At 41.9% G+C, this 17,253-nt stretch overlaps 1 protein-coding gene across 1 annotated transcript in view; it reads right to left on the bottom strand.

The window, feature by feature from the left end:
• Positions 1-16,301, bottom strand: part of LOC138297156 (zinc finger protein 729-like) — a 355,358-nt gene extending 339,057 nt beyond the window's left edge. Inside the window, exons 1-4 of the mRNA XM_069236647.1 lie at positions 16,030-16,301; positions 7,443-7,533; positions 5,162-5,221; positions 4,834-5,030 (exon numbers count right to left, since the gene is read on the bottom strand). Of these exons, the coding sequence (XP_069092748.1) occupies positions 4,834-4,920 (87 nt within the window). The 5' untranslated portion in view covers positions 4,921-5,030; positions 5,162-5,221; positions 7,443-7,533; positions 16,030-16,301. The remainder of the gene's footprint in view (positions 1-4,833; positions 5,031-5,161; positions 5,222-7,442; positions 7,534-16,029) is intronic.
• Between the last annotated feature and the right edge of the window lie 952 nt (positions 16,302-17,253).

Below are 17,253 nucleotides of genomic sequence, written 5' to 3'. Positions count from 1 at the left end.
TTCTTAGATTTTGGAGTAAGCCGGCTGGGCTTCCAGTGCTGGCAGAAAGGGTCATTTAAGTCATCAGCAGGCCTGTTAATGGTGTGATAGCCAGGGAGTAACAGTGTTGTGACCTGCTGTGGCCAAGTAGTTAGGCAGTCCCATCTGGAGTTTATTCATAAGAGGATCAATCTGTTAAAAGCAGATTTGTTTGATGCAATGCAGCAATCCAAGAACTTTGTCTTAGTGAAATTCAATGGATTGGGGGAAACAAAATTGTTACCCATAAGAGTAGGTGTGCAGCTTGCGGACTTTCTGGATTCACATGCCTTTATTCTGCCATTTAGTGGATGGGACCGGAACAGTATATATATATATTTTTTTTTAATTTAGAGTGGATATAGTCTAGCGTTGGGTGGTCTGTTCCTCCTCTAGTATGTCAGATGTACGCCTTGGAAGCTCCATTGCATGGTTGACATCTTTATTATTTTATCTGGAGTCCTTGTGTGTGTAGCTTCGCTAGCGCTGTTAAAAGCTGTCCTGTTCTCCCTTTGCCAATGTCTGCACTCGATTTCTGGTGGAATAAGCGAGGGTGAGATTTGTAAATAAGGAAAGCCTCCAAGCTACAAAAAAAACCACAAAAAAAAAAAAAAAACCTTACTCCTACAAGTACGTAACCATTTTGTTTGCAGTGTGAATCTTCCTGAATTCACATAATGTGCATGAATTATGTAGCAGTGCTTTTAAGGGCTTTCTGTCCCATCTGTGCTTCCTTGCTTGTATGTCAATTAAGCAATGCTTCATGACAGCATGCACGGAGGGTCCATGTGGCCGCCATGCAAATGCAGTTGATTGAGACATACGCTATGAAGGCCAGCGTTTCCCCTTTTTTCTTCATGGAGTACGCTCTAATCCTTTCCTCTAATGTCACTCCAACTATGGACACCCTTGGTTGCTTGTGCAAAAGAGACCAAAAAAAAAAAAAAAAAAAAAGGAGATTACTGTCCCAATTGTTTGGCTTTCCTGCATGCAGCAAATCACTGCCCTTCTGACATCCAGCCAGTGTAGGACATGTTTTGCTCATGACTTTGGGTCTTAATAGAACCAAGGAAGTTGTATTGTTTGGTTGGCATGGAAGTGTGACACAACTTTGGGCAGAAATTTAAGGTTAGTTCTCATGACTATCTGATCGTTGTGAATTTGAATGTGTGGATCCTGTACCGTTAGTGCCTGCAGTTCGCCCACTCTGCGTAACAATGTTATGGCAACCAGGAACACGGTCTTCAAAGTGATGAATTGTAAACCCGAGCTGTGTATGGATTCAAGAGGTGGCATCATCAGTTGTGCCAGATCGAGGTTCTATGCAGAAGTTGGCATTACTTTGGGCGGTGCTATTCTTTTGCTCCCTCCAGAAACGTTTGATCATTAGTGTCTGGAAGAAACCTCTTCCTATCACGCCCCCTCGTGTACACCACAATAGGCACCAGGTATACCTTTAGTGCAGCTTGAGAAAGTCCTTCAACCAATAAGTGTGTGAGGTATTTTAGGACTGTGGCGCCCTCTAATATGGTCTATAGGCAAATGTCTTTGGTGCACCATTTTCGGAACCTTTCCCATTTTTTTATTAAAGATTAACACTTGCATATTGTTGATTTTCCAGGTCTAGAGTTGCCTTGTGGTCCCCTCTTTCGAAGAGCAGGATGACCTCCCGCAGTGCAGTCATGTGGAACTCTGGCAGTCCGAGATGGGGCCTTAATGATACATCTGCCTTGGGTAATTGCAAGTATATCTAGTCCCCGTAGCGGACTCGTGCTCCGACGTGGTCGTTAAGTATACTGAGTCAACCTCTTGGCCTCTTTCATGGTTCTATGATAGCAGTTCCACCACTTCCTTTTTTTGGTGCAAAGTGTCTTTGTGGCCTTGGTGTTTTCGCCCTTCTTTTTATGTTGGGTGGTGTTCTTAACAGTTCTATGCAATATTCGTGTTGCATGATGCTGATTATCCATTTGTCCGAGATGATGTTCTGCCATTTTCTGAGGAATCCTCAGATTCATCCCACTAAAGGTGTTGAGTGGCAGAGGTAGTGTGTTGCGGAGTCGCTCGGTGTGTGCAGTTCTGTTCGATGGTGCTCCCCTCCGTGTGCATGAAAAGGCTATCTTTGATAACTTGTGTGCTGCCATGGTGTTGTAGTGCCATGCAGCGAAAGAAACATAAAATGTAATTGGCTGTAGGTCTTTTAGAAAAGGCATTCGAGGGGTGGCTTCCGCCCTTAATTGCCCTTTGGACTGTAGGGCTCTCTCTGATCTTGCTGTGGCATCTTTTCTTCATTCCTCTGAGGCAGTCATCCACTGCTGTTCCACAGAGTTACACCCTTGTGAAGGGCATGTTAACAACAGCTGCCTGCACCGCCTGCTTGAAACCAGCCACTCTCACCCAGGCGTGCCTCCCAAATGTGGTTCCCATGCTGTGTGCTTGCGGTGTCGAAAGCATCCAAGGCCAACTTTAGGCAGGTGTTGCTTATGGTCTTCTCCTCCTACACTAGCAACTTTCCCCTCTTCCAGTATTGTGCAGGAGGTGCTGCAGGACAGTCTCCGTGCCTTCCCACGGTTTGTGGGCATAAATGTTCAGGGATGTATTAAAATTTGCGACTCTCCATTGGACAGAAGCTGAGCACTTCATTTCCCGCCATCCCCCCATTTCCACCCATTAGATTTCCCCTTTGGGAAGAGAACCCATAGATTCCAGTGAATTAGCCCTCTTCTGGGCCCTGGAGATGTTGCCTGCAGTGACCCTCTGATGCTGGCGGGGTTCTTTGTAGAATGCCTGTATTTTTTTTGTTTCCCCACTTGAAGTTATTGGCAGCATTGTGAGTAACTGGCTGGTCTGTTGAGAAGGAAGCATGGTTTTTTGTTGAATCCAAAGGCTTCCTGCTCCTCTTCTGCTGGTTCAAGTGTTGCCGGTGGCAGCAACTCTGGCTGCTCAGGTTGTTCCGCTTTGGCCTCCATTTCGACTGGTGTTTCGAGGGCTGGATGGGAATCTTGGATTCTTTCAAGGAGTTTTCAAATTCCTTTTTTTCTCCTGAGGAGGGCCTTGAAGTGTCTTTCCTTTCTCTTGAATTAGAGTACTTTGATTTTCACACTGACCATCGGGGCACTTTTTTCAGGACCAACTTTTCCCCTTCTCCTGATCAGCTTTCTCCTCCCATACTCTCGATCACCTTTTGGACTCAAGACCGGCTGAGAGGGCTTGCCGCCTGCTGTGTCTACTGGCTTCGATCCAAGGGCCTCTTTCTTCTCCTTTGACCGTTGTTTGGCCTCTGGAGCCTTCAAAGTGGAGAAAGACTTTGTTCTTGTGGCGGTTTTTTGTGGTTCCATCCCTGAGCCCCCACCCCCGACTCGTACCTTGTGCTTTCTGCAAAGGTTTCCTCAATGCCTTCACCTTTTCAGCATTGATCAGATTGTCACTGAAGTCCTGTCAATGCGCCATTTCAGCTTCATCGTTGCTGTAGGTGACCTGTGGGCATGTTTCTGCATTTGCGCCGTACTGCAGTGTTTCCACCTCTGCCTTACTTTAAGGATATTTGGCTGAAACTCAGTGCAGACTTAGTGGCGATCCTTCTAAGCCACCTTGTGGGAGTATCTAGGGCAGAACTTGAATGGCACAAGCTCCATACCCACGATGCATTTTCAGCACCAAACAGTTGAGGGCCTTGTGGTCTTGAAGGGTTACCCAACCCTAAGATCCTCTTCAGTGTGTCAGTATTCCGAGGATTTCCTCAGTGTTTGAAAAGATTGTTTTTTTTTTTTTAAGAATACACTGTTTTCCTGTTTTTTTCTTTGCAAAAAACGGCAAACGTATTTTTCTCCAATCTGTCCCGGTGCTCGCTCCACTGCATCCAAGCCCAAAGTCGGAAAAAGGAATCTGAACAGGGCAACAACGCAATGGAGCTTCCGGAGTGACATCACAGAGATGGGGCAAAAACAAGTAGTCAATGACTATTCCCACAAAAAAAAAAAAAAGAGAAAATAGACACCATTGCAGATCCAACCACTAGACGATAGAATAATACACAGCATAGAAATCAAAAAGATTCCCATTGTCAAACAAAGTTTTTATTACTTTTCTGAATTAAAGGTGGAGGTAAAGTGTTCCATAGTTTGCAGGTTTTTACTTGAGTAGCTTCCTCCTGACTGGATTCCGATTAAATAGGGAATGTTAGGAAAATTACAGTTCTTGATCAAAACTTTCCTTTGCTGAAAGTCTTCTAGCAATGGGTAACCAGTGCACAGCCTTGAGGCTAGAAGTGGAACGGAGGTGTTGGTTCAATCTAAAAACCTGTTTTTTTTTTTTGTAGCAAACACTTTTTGGAATCTGACGTGGAGTCCATTGGCGTAGACAAGAAGCAACAAAACTAAAGCTGTTGTGGCCTGGACCATTTAAGAGGTAAGCCAAGTAAAAAAAATAGAAGATCGCTTAATGTTTTCATGATGGATAAAGGTCTTTTAGTCAGTTCTGATCTTGTTTAATAGTGCAAGTGTTTTATGCATAGAGACACCTACTCAACAATCTTATTTTTACACAAGTTGCTTTTCTTCAGTGCTTCATCCCTCCTGCAGTTCTGAAAGAAGCTAAAGACTGAACTAATCAAAGGATATTATTTCTATACGCCACAGGAACTTGTGTGTAACCTTCTAATATGTAAAGACCTTGCTCTGTACCCCTGAGACTTCACTTTTGTTCAGTTCTTTCCAGCATCCTAGCTAGGTTTGCACTAAATAAATACCCCAACATACATAGAATTACAACAAAGCATCTCAACACATCATTTATCTTATTAGATTTACTACTACAAACCGGTGTGCATCCTTGTTGCAAGTCTTCCTGCGGCTGCTTGACTGAAATAGGTGCAAGAACATTTTTGATAATGCAAGAGGTCTTCATTGCTATTAATGAGTCCGGGTAAATGATTTAGGATCACTTGAAACAGAAGTCCGTTTGGAGGTGTGAAGTTGAGAAGCATGATACATTTGCATCATCTCTGCTGCTCTAGCCTAAATGTAAAAAAAAAAAAAGAGTAGACATTTTTTAAAGCTTTGTGCATAAAAAATTATTTCACTTATTCTAAAGCATATAATCAAGATAATCAGATTAAAAGGTTACATTAAATTGGAGAAATACTTGCCAGGTGCCAACCAGTCTAACAATATTCTGAATCAGCATTTCAAGAAGATGACGTAGTGCACTGCAAAGAAATAGCAGAATACTTTGGTAAATAGCATAGTAACTTTACATAAGTAAAATGTGAGACAATGCCACACAGGCCTTGTGCGGTACAGTAACCTAGGAAGTCATCACCTGGGGTTTGTGCATTATGGAAAGATGGGGCAGGTGTTAGCAAGACAAACTATTCAACAAATCTGGTATCAACATGCCATGTTAACGATAATCACATATGTTGGAAATTTATGAATTATAAATGCACTACAGTAATGTTCCCAGTACACCCCCAATATGGCTACTCTCCACTGAACCCCAGTTTCACAAAATAACCTACAAAAAATATTGGACAACTCGAGATTTGGTATTGAGTATATCATACTCCATTAAACTGACCTAGTAAAAACAACTTCTTTCAAGTCAGTCAAGGGTAGGTGACTAAACAGCCGCTACTGTAATTGCATAATCTTTTCCATCTTTGTGTTATTTACCCTGTATATTCTCACACTGCTTTTATTGTGAGATTATTGGTTAATTTAAGCACACTCTCAATACTTCCCTATATATATATATATATATATATATATATATATATATATATATATATATATATATATATACACACACACACCCCCAGCCATTATTCTAAGCTTACAACCCCTAAACTGATCAGTTGTTCTTGCAGAAGATGAGGTCTAGCGGTATCCTATCAGAGGACAGGCTAGTCACCTAGTTCTAGGGCCTATAAAAAGCACCTAATATAGCACTATCCTTCATGCAAATACAATTTTGTTAAACAGTTCTACTTTCTCTGAGTGCATGTTATCTCAAACGTTTACTCTACATTCCCAGAATTCTATATGACAATTTTCACCTTGACTTAAAACTTTCAACAGTCATGTTTCATTGTTTTCCCTTTATAGACTTTCTCAAAAAGTTCTATCTTATGATTGTCTCCTCTCGAAGTACAGCCTATTCCAAGTCATGTGCATGTTTGCCTTAATCTCTTTAACTGTATTTCTGCAAATTGTCCATTCTTAATCTCAAATATAACGATCTATCCTTTGAAATTCACACCCTGCAAATTTGCAATACCCACCCTCCTCTAGCTCATCTGCTAATTGAACCCATCAAAGACACTGAGTAAATGCATTGATGGTGTGCTTGAGAGCACAAGATGAATCCTGATGGGAATACCCTATGATGTAGGCTTTCCAAGGGAAAAAAATAGATTATATGTGCAGTGCTTGCATTTGGTGGGATTTGGCAAAACATTCGGAGGTCCCGAGAATACTACCTAAATATAAGTGGTAACAGCCCAAGAGCCCATGGGCTTGTACACAAGGGCAGGAAAAGTGACATATGAAGCTAGGGGATGCCCAAGGAAATCTTTAAAAAGTTGGGCTTGCTGGTGGAATTTTTACGAGCTAAGGTTGAATGAATAAGTGCAAGAGCAGATAGAGCCATCTGAGGTGACCTCTTGAAACACTAAAGGGCCAAAGAAAGATAAGGAATGGGTTGCGACTAGGCCATGCACAAGCTGTCAATATTGACGAATTAAATGCACAATACAATTTGTGGTAGGGGAACGGACTGCCTTTTGCTGCACAAGAGAGGACTTGAAGTACTGTATACATTTGAGAAAGTAGTTGTATATGTATTAACCAAAATTTAATAAAAAAGTTTAGAAAAAAAAAAAGACTAATCCCAATAACCAGCAATCAATGGATTAGCCACCAACACTGGGTTCCAGAGAAGAGTGCTGCTTGGCATAATGCACTTCTTCGCCTCACGGAGGGTAGTAAGCGTTATATAAGTGCAATTACAGTACAATCTAGGGAAATTCACTGGACTTGCCACAGTAGTAGTCTATATGCAAAGCTATCTTTTTCTCGTCCAGTTTAATAGTAAGTTGCACACCTCCTGCATAAAATTATAAGCAGCCCATGCACTTGCCCCACTAGGACTTAAAAAAAAAGATGAAAAAGAAAGCAGCAGTTGACATCTAAAGTATGTCTCAAATGTACTATACTCTACATCTTTGATGGGGACCCTTGTGACTTAAAACGTGCCTCCATCCTGAGGGTAAAGACTATGCAAAATGAGGCACGTGTGAAAATGCTTTCTAGGAGGTAAACTGAAGTTACATTAATCGTCCTTGTTGGGTTTTGTCAGATTGTACCAAAGGGTGATATATCTAAAGACTACGTGCAAGCAAGGAGACAGAAAACTAAAGTGAAACTTACCTAAGACAACATTCTGAATCCTTGCTGTGTGATGCTGGTCTGCAGCTGTGGCCTGTCAGGACGGCTTTCACACAGCTCCATTATAAGCAGGCTAGGTAGAAATATTATGGACGTTGGTTAACATAGTTATATACTGACTTTCTTAGCATTAGGCCATTCACACCTGATTCAAAGGTTTGGCCATGTGAACACATAAATGATAGATAAGCAGGATTAGACATAGTTCACTTTCAAAACATTGGCACATGTTAAGAGAACAATCTGTTATTTTTCACGAAATTTCATGGACTTACTGCTATTGCACAAAATATGTGGACATCACCACTCTTCCTACCTTAGTCACTATTCTGTGTGGATCCATTCAAGGGGATCCAATCTTTCAAAGATCTCTGTAAAGATACATCCAAGTATAATACATAATAGCAGCACAGCTCGAAAATGTTAAGGATAGCAAATTAAGTATTAATCCCATTCATCATCTACATATAGAGAGAGCACGCACATGAGAGAGACAGAACCTCACTGTGCTATAAAATAAAGCAGCTCCAGGTGATTTAAATCATGGACATTATATTCACCTAAACCTATAACATCTAGATACAAGCTCTGGTATTTCTTAATACTTGTTAAGGAGCAAAGGACTGATAGCACTGAAGCAATTAGACCAAGTTCTTTGTAACTTGTCTTGGCCTGCTCCTCTGATGGGGAAAAAAAAAATCAAACTTTTACTGTCCTTGGGTGCACACGCTTACTCATTACTGCAGCATGAAACACTTCACTGGGGCAAGCTAGCTTTCAAAGCCAGTAGGTCTGAGTTTAATGTGCTAATGCATGCAGCATTAGCACAATGGAGCAGGAAACCCAGGAGGGAGTCAGCAGGACCTGGTAAGAGCTCTAGGTTTTTTTTTTCTGCAGCTTTTTTTCTTTTTTTAAATATAGATAGATAGATCTTGGCCCAAGGGTACTGGGCACTTTACCCGAGCACTAAATTAGATCACACAAGGTCAGGTTCTTTTCTTATGCTTGTTTGTTTGTTTAGGCATCGGGAGATTAAGTGGTTTGCCCAGAATCACAGGATGTTGAGTCCACACCAGAAAAACCTGGTTCCCTGGTACCATAGTTGGCAGCTCTGGCCGTTAGGCCACAACTCTTTCCTTGTGTTGTAAAGTTGTCCCTCATGCAGTTCAATGTAAACACATCAGTTGTGGAGGAAGGATACAAATAAAGGAGGCAGGTGGAACATGGTATTCCATTGGGATGAGCCAAGACACAATTGACAAAGTCGTAAGCCAAGGGCTGAAAGAGACTTGTCAAACTAAGCCAGTGGTTGAATGGGGCAGAACCAAAGTTCATGCCCTGTATATTAGTGGTATGTCATTTTTTAATAACTGTAATGTCACAACTCTGACCTTAAAAAGTAAGTAGAAAGAAGTAAAGGCATAAATGATGAGATACAAACAAATTACTACATCAGGAGCCTTTTACTATCAGCTGCTGATATATAGCTCTGATCATTTCTTTGGGTCTCGGCTATCTCTTCAAAACATGTTGTATATACTTTGTGGGCTTCCCATTTTCTGTCTCCATCATCGCTCTCATTCTTTCTCCTGATTTGTCCATGGCATGCATCTGTCATGCCTCTTGCGGAGTTTAGCCCTCCCTAAGAGCAGGGACTAAGTACTATATCCATCCACTGCTTCCATTTTAGGATTTCTTTTAGGAACTACTTTTTTCCTTTTTTAAGGAGCACTTAACATAAACACTCACATTTTCACTCGCTGCTCCAAGCTCCTCTGTAAATAGGCCTGTAAATCTTGTTCTTATCTCGTCACATTTGTTGTGCATTCAAAGACTGAGGTCAAATGCCAGACAGTCTTTTCTGAACTATTTGCTTCATACGGTTACTCGTAAATAGACTTGTCACCTCCGTGCCCACTCGATACAAGCCCCCCCCCCCCGCCATGAGTAATCTTCCCAAGATGTTTTTTTTTTACCCTCTCTCCATCATCTCGACTCCGATTGCATTTTTTGTAGTTCATTCAATTCAACTCACGATGCCTGTACCAGCAACCACACCAAACAAGTAACAGAGGATACAAGGGGCCTGAGACACCAAGAAACATACTTCTTGTAAGCCAGTTGCTTTAGACAAGTGTACTGCCCAAGAGCTCGGCCTCCGTGCTCCAATATATGCATAATGCACATTTGTCTTGCTAATGCAACATTCAGTGGAAGCAGGCGAGGGGATTACCCGCACAGATAACAAATTGAATGATTTTCTGCCTAGCATGTCTGCAATTATCTTCAGAAGTCAGAGCACAGAAAAAGAGGGTGCTGGTCTAAGCCCACAGCACAGTGGTAACAAGACAGCCCGAAACTGATTGAAGAGGTGGCATCAGTTCTGGGAAGTAGGTACAAAAACGAGTAGTTGATCACTCAAATAATGAAGACGGGGTGCACATGCCTGACATCTCATGGAAACAAATGGGTCCTGGGTGCACTTTTCTGTTAAAGAAATTGGAAGGCTGAGAAGATTTTTATTTCTGTATCTTCTGGGTGAAAAGTTTCTTCCTCCTCAGGTGTGTCTGCTGCCTTATACCAAGCTGGTGCTTCTTTTGGGTCTTTCTCGCTGTCTGCTTTGTTTTCTTTCATTAGCCGATGAACGGGCAATGTGGTTTTGGTTGACGGTTTCTGTACCACAGCCTGCCAGGTAACTTATCGTGAGAAACAAGTCTGTTACATCAGCAGCAGCGACTAGGAAACGTTTTTAGAAGGAAGCCAATATCAGGGTAAATATTTATTACCCAACTTCTTAACCCTTTCAGTCTTAATGAGACCTTTGAAAAAGGCACATTGCCTATGGGGAAAAAACAGAATTCTAGAAGGTATGTACAGTGTAGAATCACATAATTTAGCTAAAGTATTGAATAATAACTTCAGACTCAGAAAAACCCTATATACGTAGCTGGTAAATTCCCATTTTCACTTGAATGGTCATCATCCCTATATGTCTGTTTTTAACCTCTCATTCTCATCTTGGCTCTTTTACTGCATTTTTTGTACACATAGAAAGAAAAAGTACAGCAAAGTTGCTTTAAGCTACTATGGTCACACAGATCGTAACACTGCAAGTAAAAGTAAACTCAAAAGTTCGCACTAATATGGAAATCACATTGTTTATAAGTGTACGGCTCCTACTAATTTTGAAGTTCAAAGCACAATGAGGCTTCAGGGATTATGCACGTGCTGCTTCTTGCATTTAAATAATGACAAGCTGCTGCAAGCTGTTCTAGCAAATCTTCATGTGACGTGGGACTCTTGTAATGTGTGCAAAGCAACACTTAAGCAATAGGTCAGAAGACTCTAAGACAGTATTTACGAATGTCAATGAAATATCTTAAAATCATCTCCAGGCTTGGCAAAATGAGGCTTCGCATCTCTTTCTTCTGCCTCTAGGATAACATGCTGCTATGGATCCGGTGTCAGTTGCAGAGCCCAGTTCATAGAGAGAACTATCATTAACATGCTGCTGGCAATAAACAGGGTGAAATGCTTGTTAAATCCAGAGCAAATGGCCGTAATTAATAACATGCTTTTCAAACCAAATGCAAGGAATGCTGCTTTCCTAGAGAAAGCAAAGGGCGAGAAGGACGGTGGACATCAGTGCTTAATTTGTAAATAAAAACGTGCCGGTGCTCAAAGTCCTCCTCTTAAACCAGTGGCTGCTGCAATTAAATGTGGGAATACGGAACGAGGCGGCCTAATCCTGAAGCCATTTCGGGCCTCTTCAATCCATTTAAAGCCACTCCCTGCCCTTTCAGCTCAATCCTGCAGCTTTCTACTTTCTCCCTTTGTGACGCTTTTTCTTTTTTCTCTTCCTCCGTCTTTCCCATATGTATCTTTTGCTCGCAGCAAATGCTTGAGGCAGAAGAATAAGTCCCGGCCCTCAAAACTAAGTGCCGGTGTTCAGCACCGGAAACAACAAGCACAAATTAAGCACTGGTGGACATACACCAAAAATGTATCTGAATACAGTGATAAATATATTACTTAACGTGCAGATAAATAAAAACATATATAAATAAAATAATAATTTGAGGGACCAAAAATGTATCTGAATACAGTGATAAATATATGCTTAACGTGCAGATTTATAAAAACATATATAAATAAAATAATAATTTGAGGGACCAATTTTTTTCTCTCAGAAGGCCATTGCTTCTGCTGCAGAATACTGGGATACCAGATACCAAGACTGCCTACTTTTAATCTCTTTATGTCTCTTTCTTCCACATTTCCTAACTCTTTATCTTACTCTACAGGTTATTTTCTCATCTCTGCTTTCTCCCTTTGCCACTGTTTTTCTCTTTATTCTTTTTTCCTTTTCAATCTTTCTCTCTCCTGCTCTGGGTCAATGTCTGATGATCAAAAGTAAGTCTCTGTCCTCAACAAACATTGGGAAAAACAAATAGGTCTTGCTTATGAGAGATACTGGCTTTGGCAAAGTTTCGTAGCCATGCTGTACAGCAGCGCAGATGCTTCGCAGTATGGCTAAAACTGATTTTAAAGGCTGCAATGCAAGGCAGTTGGCTCAGTTAATGGATTTTAGCTATGTTACTAAAAGGACATCTCTTTATTTCTCCTATTTCACATCAAAGGTTAATGTTTTGTCTCAAATTCTTGATACAGGAGGTTAGAGTGCAGCTGGCCGCATGAATGTTAACTGCATCCTTTAATTATATACTGTGTAACAAGTACAGCCTATTAAATCAAAACACAAGAGTTTGATTTGCCTAGGATAACACAATTTTGTCAAGCTGGGATCGATCACAGGTTTTCCACTTTCAATTTATTCATTGTATCCATTAGAGGGACATCTCCTTATTTTTCCTGTTTTATTTCAACGGTTAATGCTTTGGGACAGATTTAGATCTCAGTGGATGGTCTACTCCGTCACAAATATGGCAAATATCCCGTCTGCCATATTATGGTCTCCATAGGATATAATGGGACCGTAATACGGCAGACGGGATATCCGTCACATTTGAGACGGAGGATTCCCATTCTCCAAGATCTTAATCAGGCCCCAAATTTAGATTTTGGTGGACAGGTTCCTGTCACAAAGGTGACGGGTATCCCATCCACCGAAATATAAATGCCATAGGAAACAATGATATTTATATTTCAGTGGACGGGATATCCATCACCATTGTAATGGATTAACCTGTCTACCGAAATCTAAATCAGGCCCCAAGTCTTTAATTCTTGGCACATGAGGTTAGAGCGTGGGTGGCAGGCAGATCCCGCAACTGCATTTTTCACTTCAAAAAAGCATTACCTTGCATAATCCTGCTTACTCCTCCAGAAGTATTTAAATCAGTCACACCACAACAAAAAATGAATCACAAAAATTTGAAATGATGTGCTTTATTTAACAATTCCAATCACAAATGTTGAAAAGCAGTTTTCCTTGAAAGGAAGATACGTTGCCTTTTTGTGGCTGTGGAAATTCAAGAGCACTGGATATGGGTGTGTTAAATGTTGCCAAGTTGTTACCCTGCTGGGGTATGGGTAGTATTGTTTTTTGTTCTTTCTCACACACACCTACCCGAGCAATGCTGCAAAGTTTACGATGTACTGTATAATACCACAAGGTTGCTTTGCTATGATCCTCTTAGGTCTGGGAAACTGATATAATTCAGAGTTATGCTACGTATGAAATGAAGGATCATGTGTGCTTGCTTAGGCCTGGCCCCTGCAGGATGAGTTAACGGCGAATAGGCAGGCCAACATGTCAGTGTTACTGTAAGCAAGTAGGCCACGTAGGCTGCCTCCACTGTACCATTTTTGCAGTGTAACATGTCTAGGATATACCAAGTTTTTATTAGCGATCATAGTAGAGTGTAGATTCTGATTACTAGCCATAGTTTGTGATGTCTCTCGCTGTTTCTACATCTCCCCACTTGGGTAGTTTATCTATACAATCTAGCAATATTTCCTTATGAAGGCCAATATTTTCTTGAAAACGCTAGCTGGGACTGAAATTGCATGTGCCTTTTTCTTATCAGTTACCTTTATCACCATTTCCTTCTCATCTTTGGATACTGGGTGGCTTCAACTTATTTTGATGAGGAGCAGATACCTCTTAATGAGAAATGTATGGTCCAATCTTTGTGAGTATTCTGGTTATACTGATTCCAGTTTGAACTGTCAAGTTCCGCTAGTGAATGCGAGGTTGGTTTAGATAGAGTTATGCCAACGATAAGAGCATGAGATTATTGCTGGTGGATGTGGAGGTGACATTTGGGAGTGGGGCAGTGTGTAATTTGTAAAAGCATAAATGCAGAGCCCCAAACTTTTTCTTACGGCCCTATTACTGAATTCTAAGTTTGACAGAACCTTTTTCTTTCACTATTCTTACACCTGTTTATGCTTGCTGGTTCTTGTTTTCATTCATCTTATTTTCTGCCGTCGGGTTTCTTTTCCCCCCTCTTTCTTTCTCCCCTTTGTTTCTTTCTATCATCCTTTGGGTCCTTAGGTGCCGGCTGAGCTAGAGGCCAAAATCCACAGCTAGGCACTTTGCAAAAAACAGCTGTTTTCTTGGGAAAATGTGATGTGTCCATGTTGTGTTTTGGGGCATTTCCTGTTGCAGGCACTAGGCCTACCCACACAAGTGAGGTGCCATTTTTTTTTTTTTTTTTTTTTTTTTTTTTTTTTTTTTAATCGGGAGACTTGGGGAACGCTGGGTGGAAGCAAATGTGTGGCTCCTCTCAGATTCAAGAACTTTATGTCACCGAAATGTGAGGAAAAGGTGGTTATTTTGGCCACAATGTGAGGTTTGCAAAGGATTCTGGGTAACAGAACCTGGTGAGAGCCCCACAAGTCACCCCAGCCTGGATTCCCCTAGGTGTCTAGTTTTCAAAAATGCACAGGTTCGGTAGGTTTACCTAGGTGCCGGCTGAGCTAGAGATCAAAATCCACAGCTAGGCACTTTCCAAAAAACATGTCAATTTTCAATGTAAAAATGTGTTGTGTCCATGTTGTGTTTCCTGTCTCAGGCATTAGGCCTACCCACGCAAGTGAGGTACCATTTTTATCAGGAGACTTGGGGGAACTCAGAATAGCAGAACAAGTGTTATTGTCCCTTGTCTTTCTCTACTGTCTTTCCTACCAAATGTAAGACAGTGTGTAAAAAAGATGTCTATTTGAGAAATGCCCTGTAATTCACATGCTAGTATGGGGACCCCAGAATTCAGAGATGTGCAAATAACCACTGCTTCTTAACACCTTATCTTGTGCCCATTTTGGAAATAAAAAGGTTTTCTTGATACCTATTTTTCACTATTTATATTTCACCAAATGATTTGCTGTATACCCAGAATAGAATGAAAACCCATTGCAAGGTGCAGTTCATTTATTGGCTCTAGGTACCTAGGGTTCTTGATGAACCTACAAGCCCTATATATCCCCACAACCAGAAGAGACCAGCAGATGTAACGGTATACTGCTTTCAAAAATCTGACATCGCATGAAAAAGTTACAGAGTAAAACGTGGAGAGAAATTGCTGTTTTTTTCCACCTCAACATGTTTTTATTTCAGCTGTTATAGGAAAACCTTGTAGGATCTACACAAATGACCCCCTGCTGAATTCAGAATTTTGTCTACTTTTCAGAAATGTTTAGCTTTTCGGGATCAAGCATTGCTTTCCCACACATTTATGTCACTAACTGGAAGGAGGCTAAAAGCACACAAAAAATTGTAAAAATAGGTAATGTCCCAGTAAAATGCCAAAATTGTGATTTTCTGATTCAAGAATGTCTGTTCTTGAAAGCTTGGAAGATGGTGATTTTAGCACCGCAAACGCTTTGTTGATGTCATTTTCAGGGGGGGGAGGGGTGGGAAACACATCATTTAAAAAAAAAAACACTAACTTTTTGCTGTATTTTGGCTAATTTCTTGGTCTCCTGCAGGGGAACCCACATACTCTGGGTACCTCTAAAATCCCTAGGAGGTTGAAAAAAAAGGACGCAAATTTGGCGTGGGTAGCTCATGTGGACAAAAAGTTATGAGGGCCTAAGCGCGAACTGCCCCAAATAGCTAAGAAAGGCCTGGCACCTGAAAGAGGGGGAGGCCTGGTAGGGAAGGGGTTAAGCTGCTTTCGGAATGTGAGCTACTCTTTGTGGGAACCAAGTTTGCTTCGGTCATTTTTCAAGGGGGAGTTGCACTTGTTTTCGAGTTTCCGACCTTGCAGCCGCGCGCACAGACCGAGCCTCCTCGTCACTTATGCGAGTGCGCAGCGCGCGGACGCTGCCGAGATACCTGATGCCGCGCTCCAGTCTCAAGGGAGCTCCAATGTCGTAATGGAGTCCGAGTGCCTCCGCCGTACCCACTCAGGAGGTCCTAAACACAACTACACCGAGCTTTGATGGACCATGTCCGCGAGCGTGAAACGCATTTTCTCACCACTACAGCTGTAGAAGGGAACACCACCGGGAGATGGCGCAGACGTGACGCGGGACGGAGCGGCAGGCGGTTGGTGCCATGAAAACTACTTGCGTGGTTGAGTCCAAAAAGCAGTGTACTTACCTACACTGATGGCGTTCCCGCTAGCAACGGGAGACTCTGTAGGTCTCTGGCTTTAGTTCGTTCTCCCCGGATTACCAGGAGAGGCTGGCCGGGACTTCGTCTCACTCGAACAGGGTTACAGGTCCCGGGCCAAGCGTTGCTACGGAAGGAGCCTCGCATTTAATGAAGGGACTCAATCACGTCACGCGGAGAGCAGATGGTGTCCCACTGACAGAAGGTGGGGACTTCTGCTGGGCGTGCGCCTCACCGCCAATGAGCAGACGACAAGAGCTTCCTTAGCAAATCACAACATTTCTTGGGCACTAGAGCCAATGACCAGTTTTAAAAGATGGCAACGTCAGCCAATCGCGCGAAAGAATTCCTACAACCAATACAGGGTGACAAAAAGTCCTTAAGCTGCTCAGTATTTGCTTTATACAACCCTCCATTGGCTCAGAGAAGCGATTATGCAAGGTGCGCTGCCCGTGTTCACTGTAATTGCGAACAAGAGTGGCCCTTTAGTTTCATTATTGAAATTTAGAAGTAAGACATAGGTAAGTTGTGTTGATCCCGTAAGATTTTCCCAGAGAAAATAAATTGAAATAAAACTACTGAATCGAGTACGAAAAAACAGTAAGTTTGACAACGTTTTTATCTGTAACTTCTCATGAGGGTAGATTTACAAAAGCAGTGCATGCATATCTCTTATACAAAGGGACTGGACACTGTAAAAAGTATGCCTCTCCTAAATAGTTGTGTAGATAACAAGCTATGCATCGTTGTTTCCCATCCCTTATATTTGCATCTAGGTGTGAGGCTCAGATAGACCATAGTCAGGACAGTGGAACAAAAGGAGTCCTGATGGCCCCTTAAATTCAGCCTTTGTTATGCCCCCAGCAGGAGTCTGAAACATGAAAGCCCCCTGCACCTTGCTGCTCGAAACGAGAGCAGACAAGTTGCAGGGGCTGCTGAATGTGTCCCGGTGTCTGAAAATTGCACCTTTACACCAGGACATGTTCAGCATACTTCAGTGGGGCCCACTTCTTGTAATAGTGAAAATAGTAGGTGGACGCCATGTACCTGCGTGTACCCCTGACTTGTGCCCCAACATAGGTTTTTAGTTTCTCCAAAAGCACCAGATACCCATAGCCAACAAATGAACTGCACCTTACATTTTTTTCTTTGTGTACCCACTATTCACCAATTCATATGGTAAAATATAAACTACATTTAGAAACTGTTTTT

Source organism: Pleurodeles waltl, chromosome 5 (genome assembly GCF_031143425.1).
Source record: "Pleurodeles waltl isolate 20211129_DDA chromosome 5, aPleWal1.hap1.20221129, whole genome shotgun sequence".
NCBI classification, from domain to species: domain Eukaryota; kingdom Metazoa; phylum Chordata; class Amphibia; order Caudata; family Salamandridae; genus Pleurodeles; species Pleurodeles waltl.
Note: the sequence above shows the minus strand (reverse complement) of the source record. Positions and strands in the feature narration are given on the sequence as shown.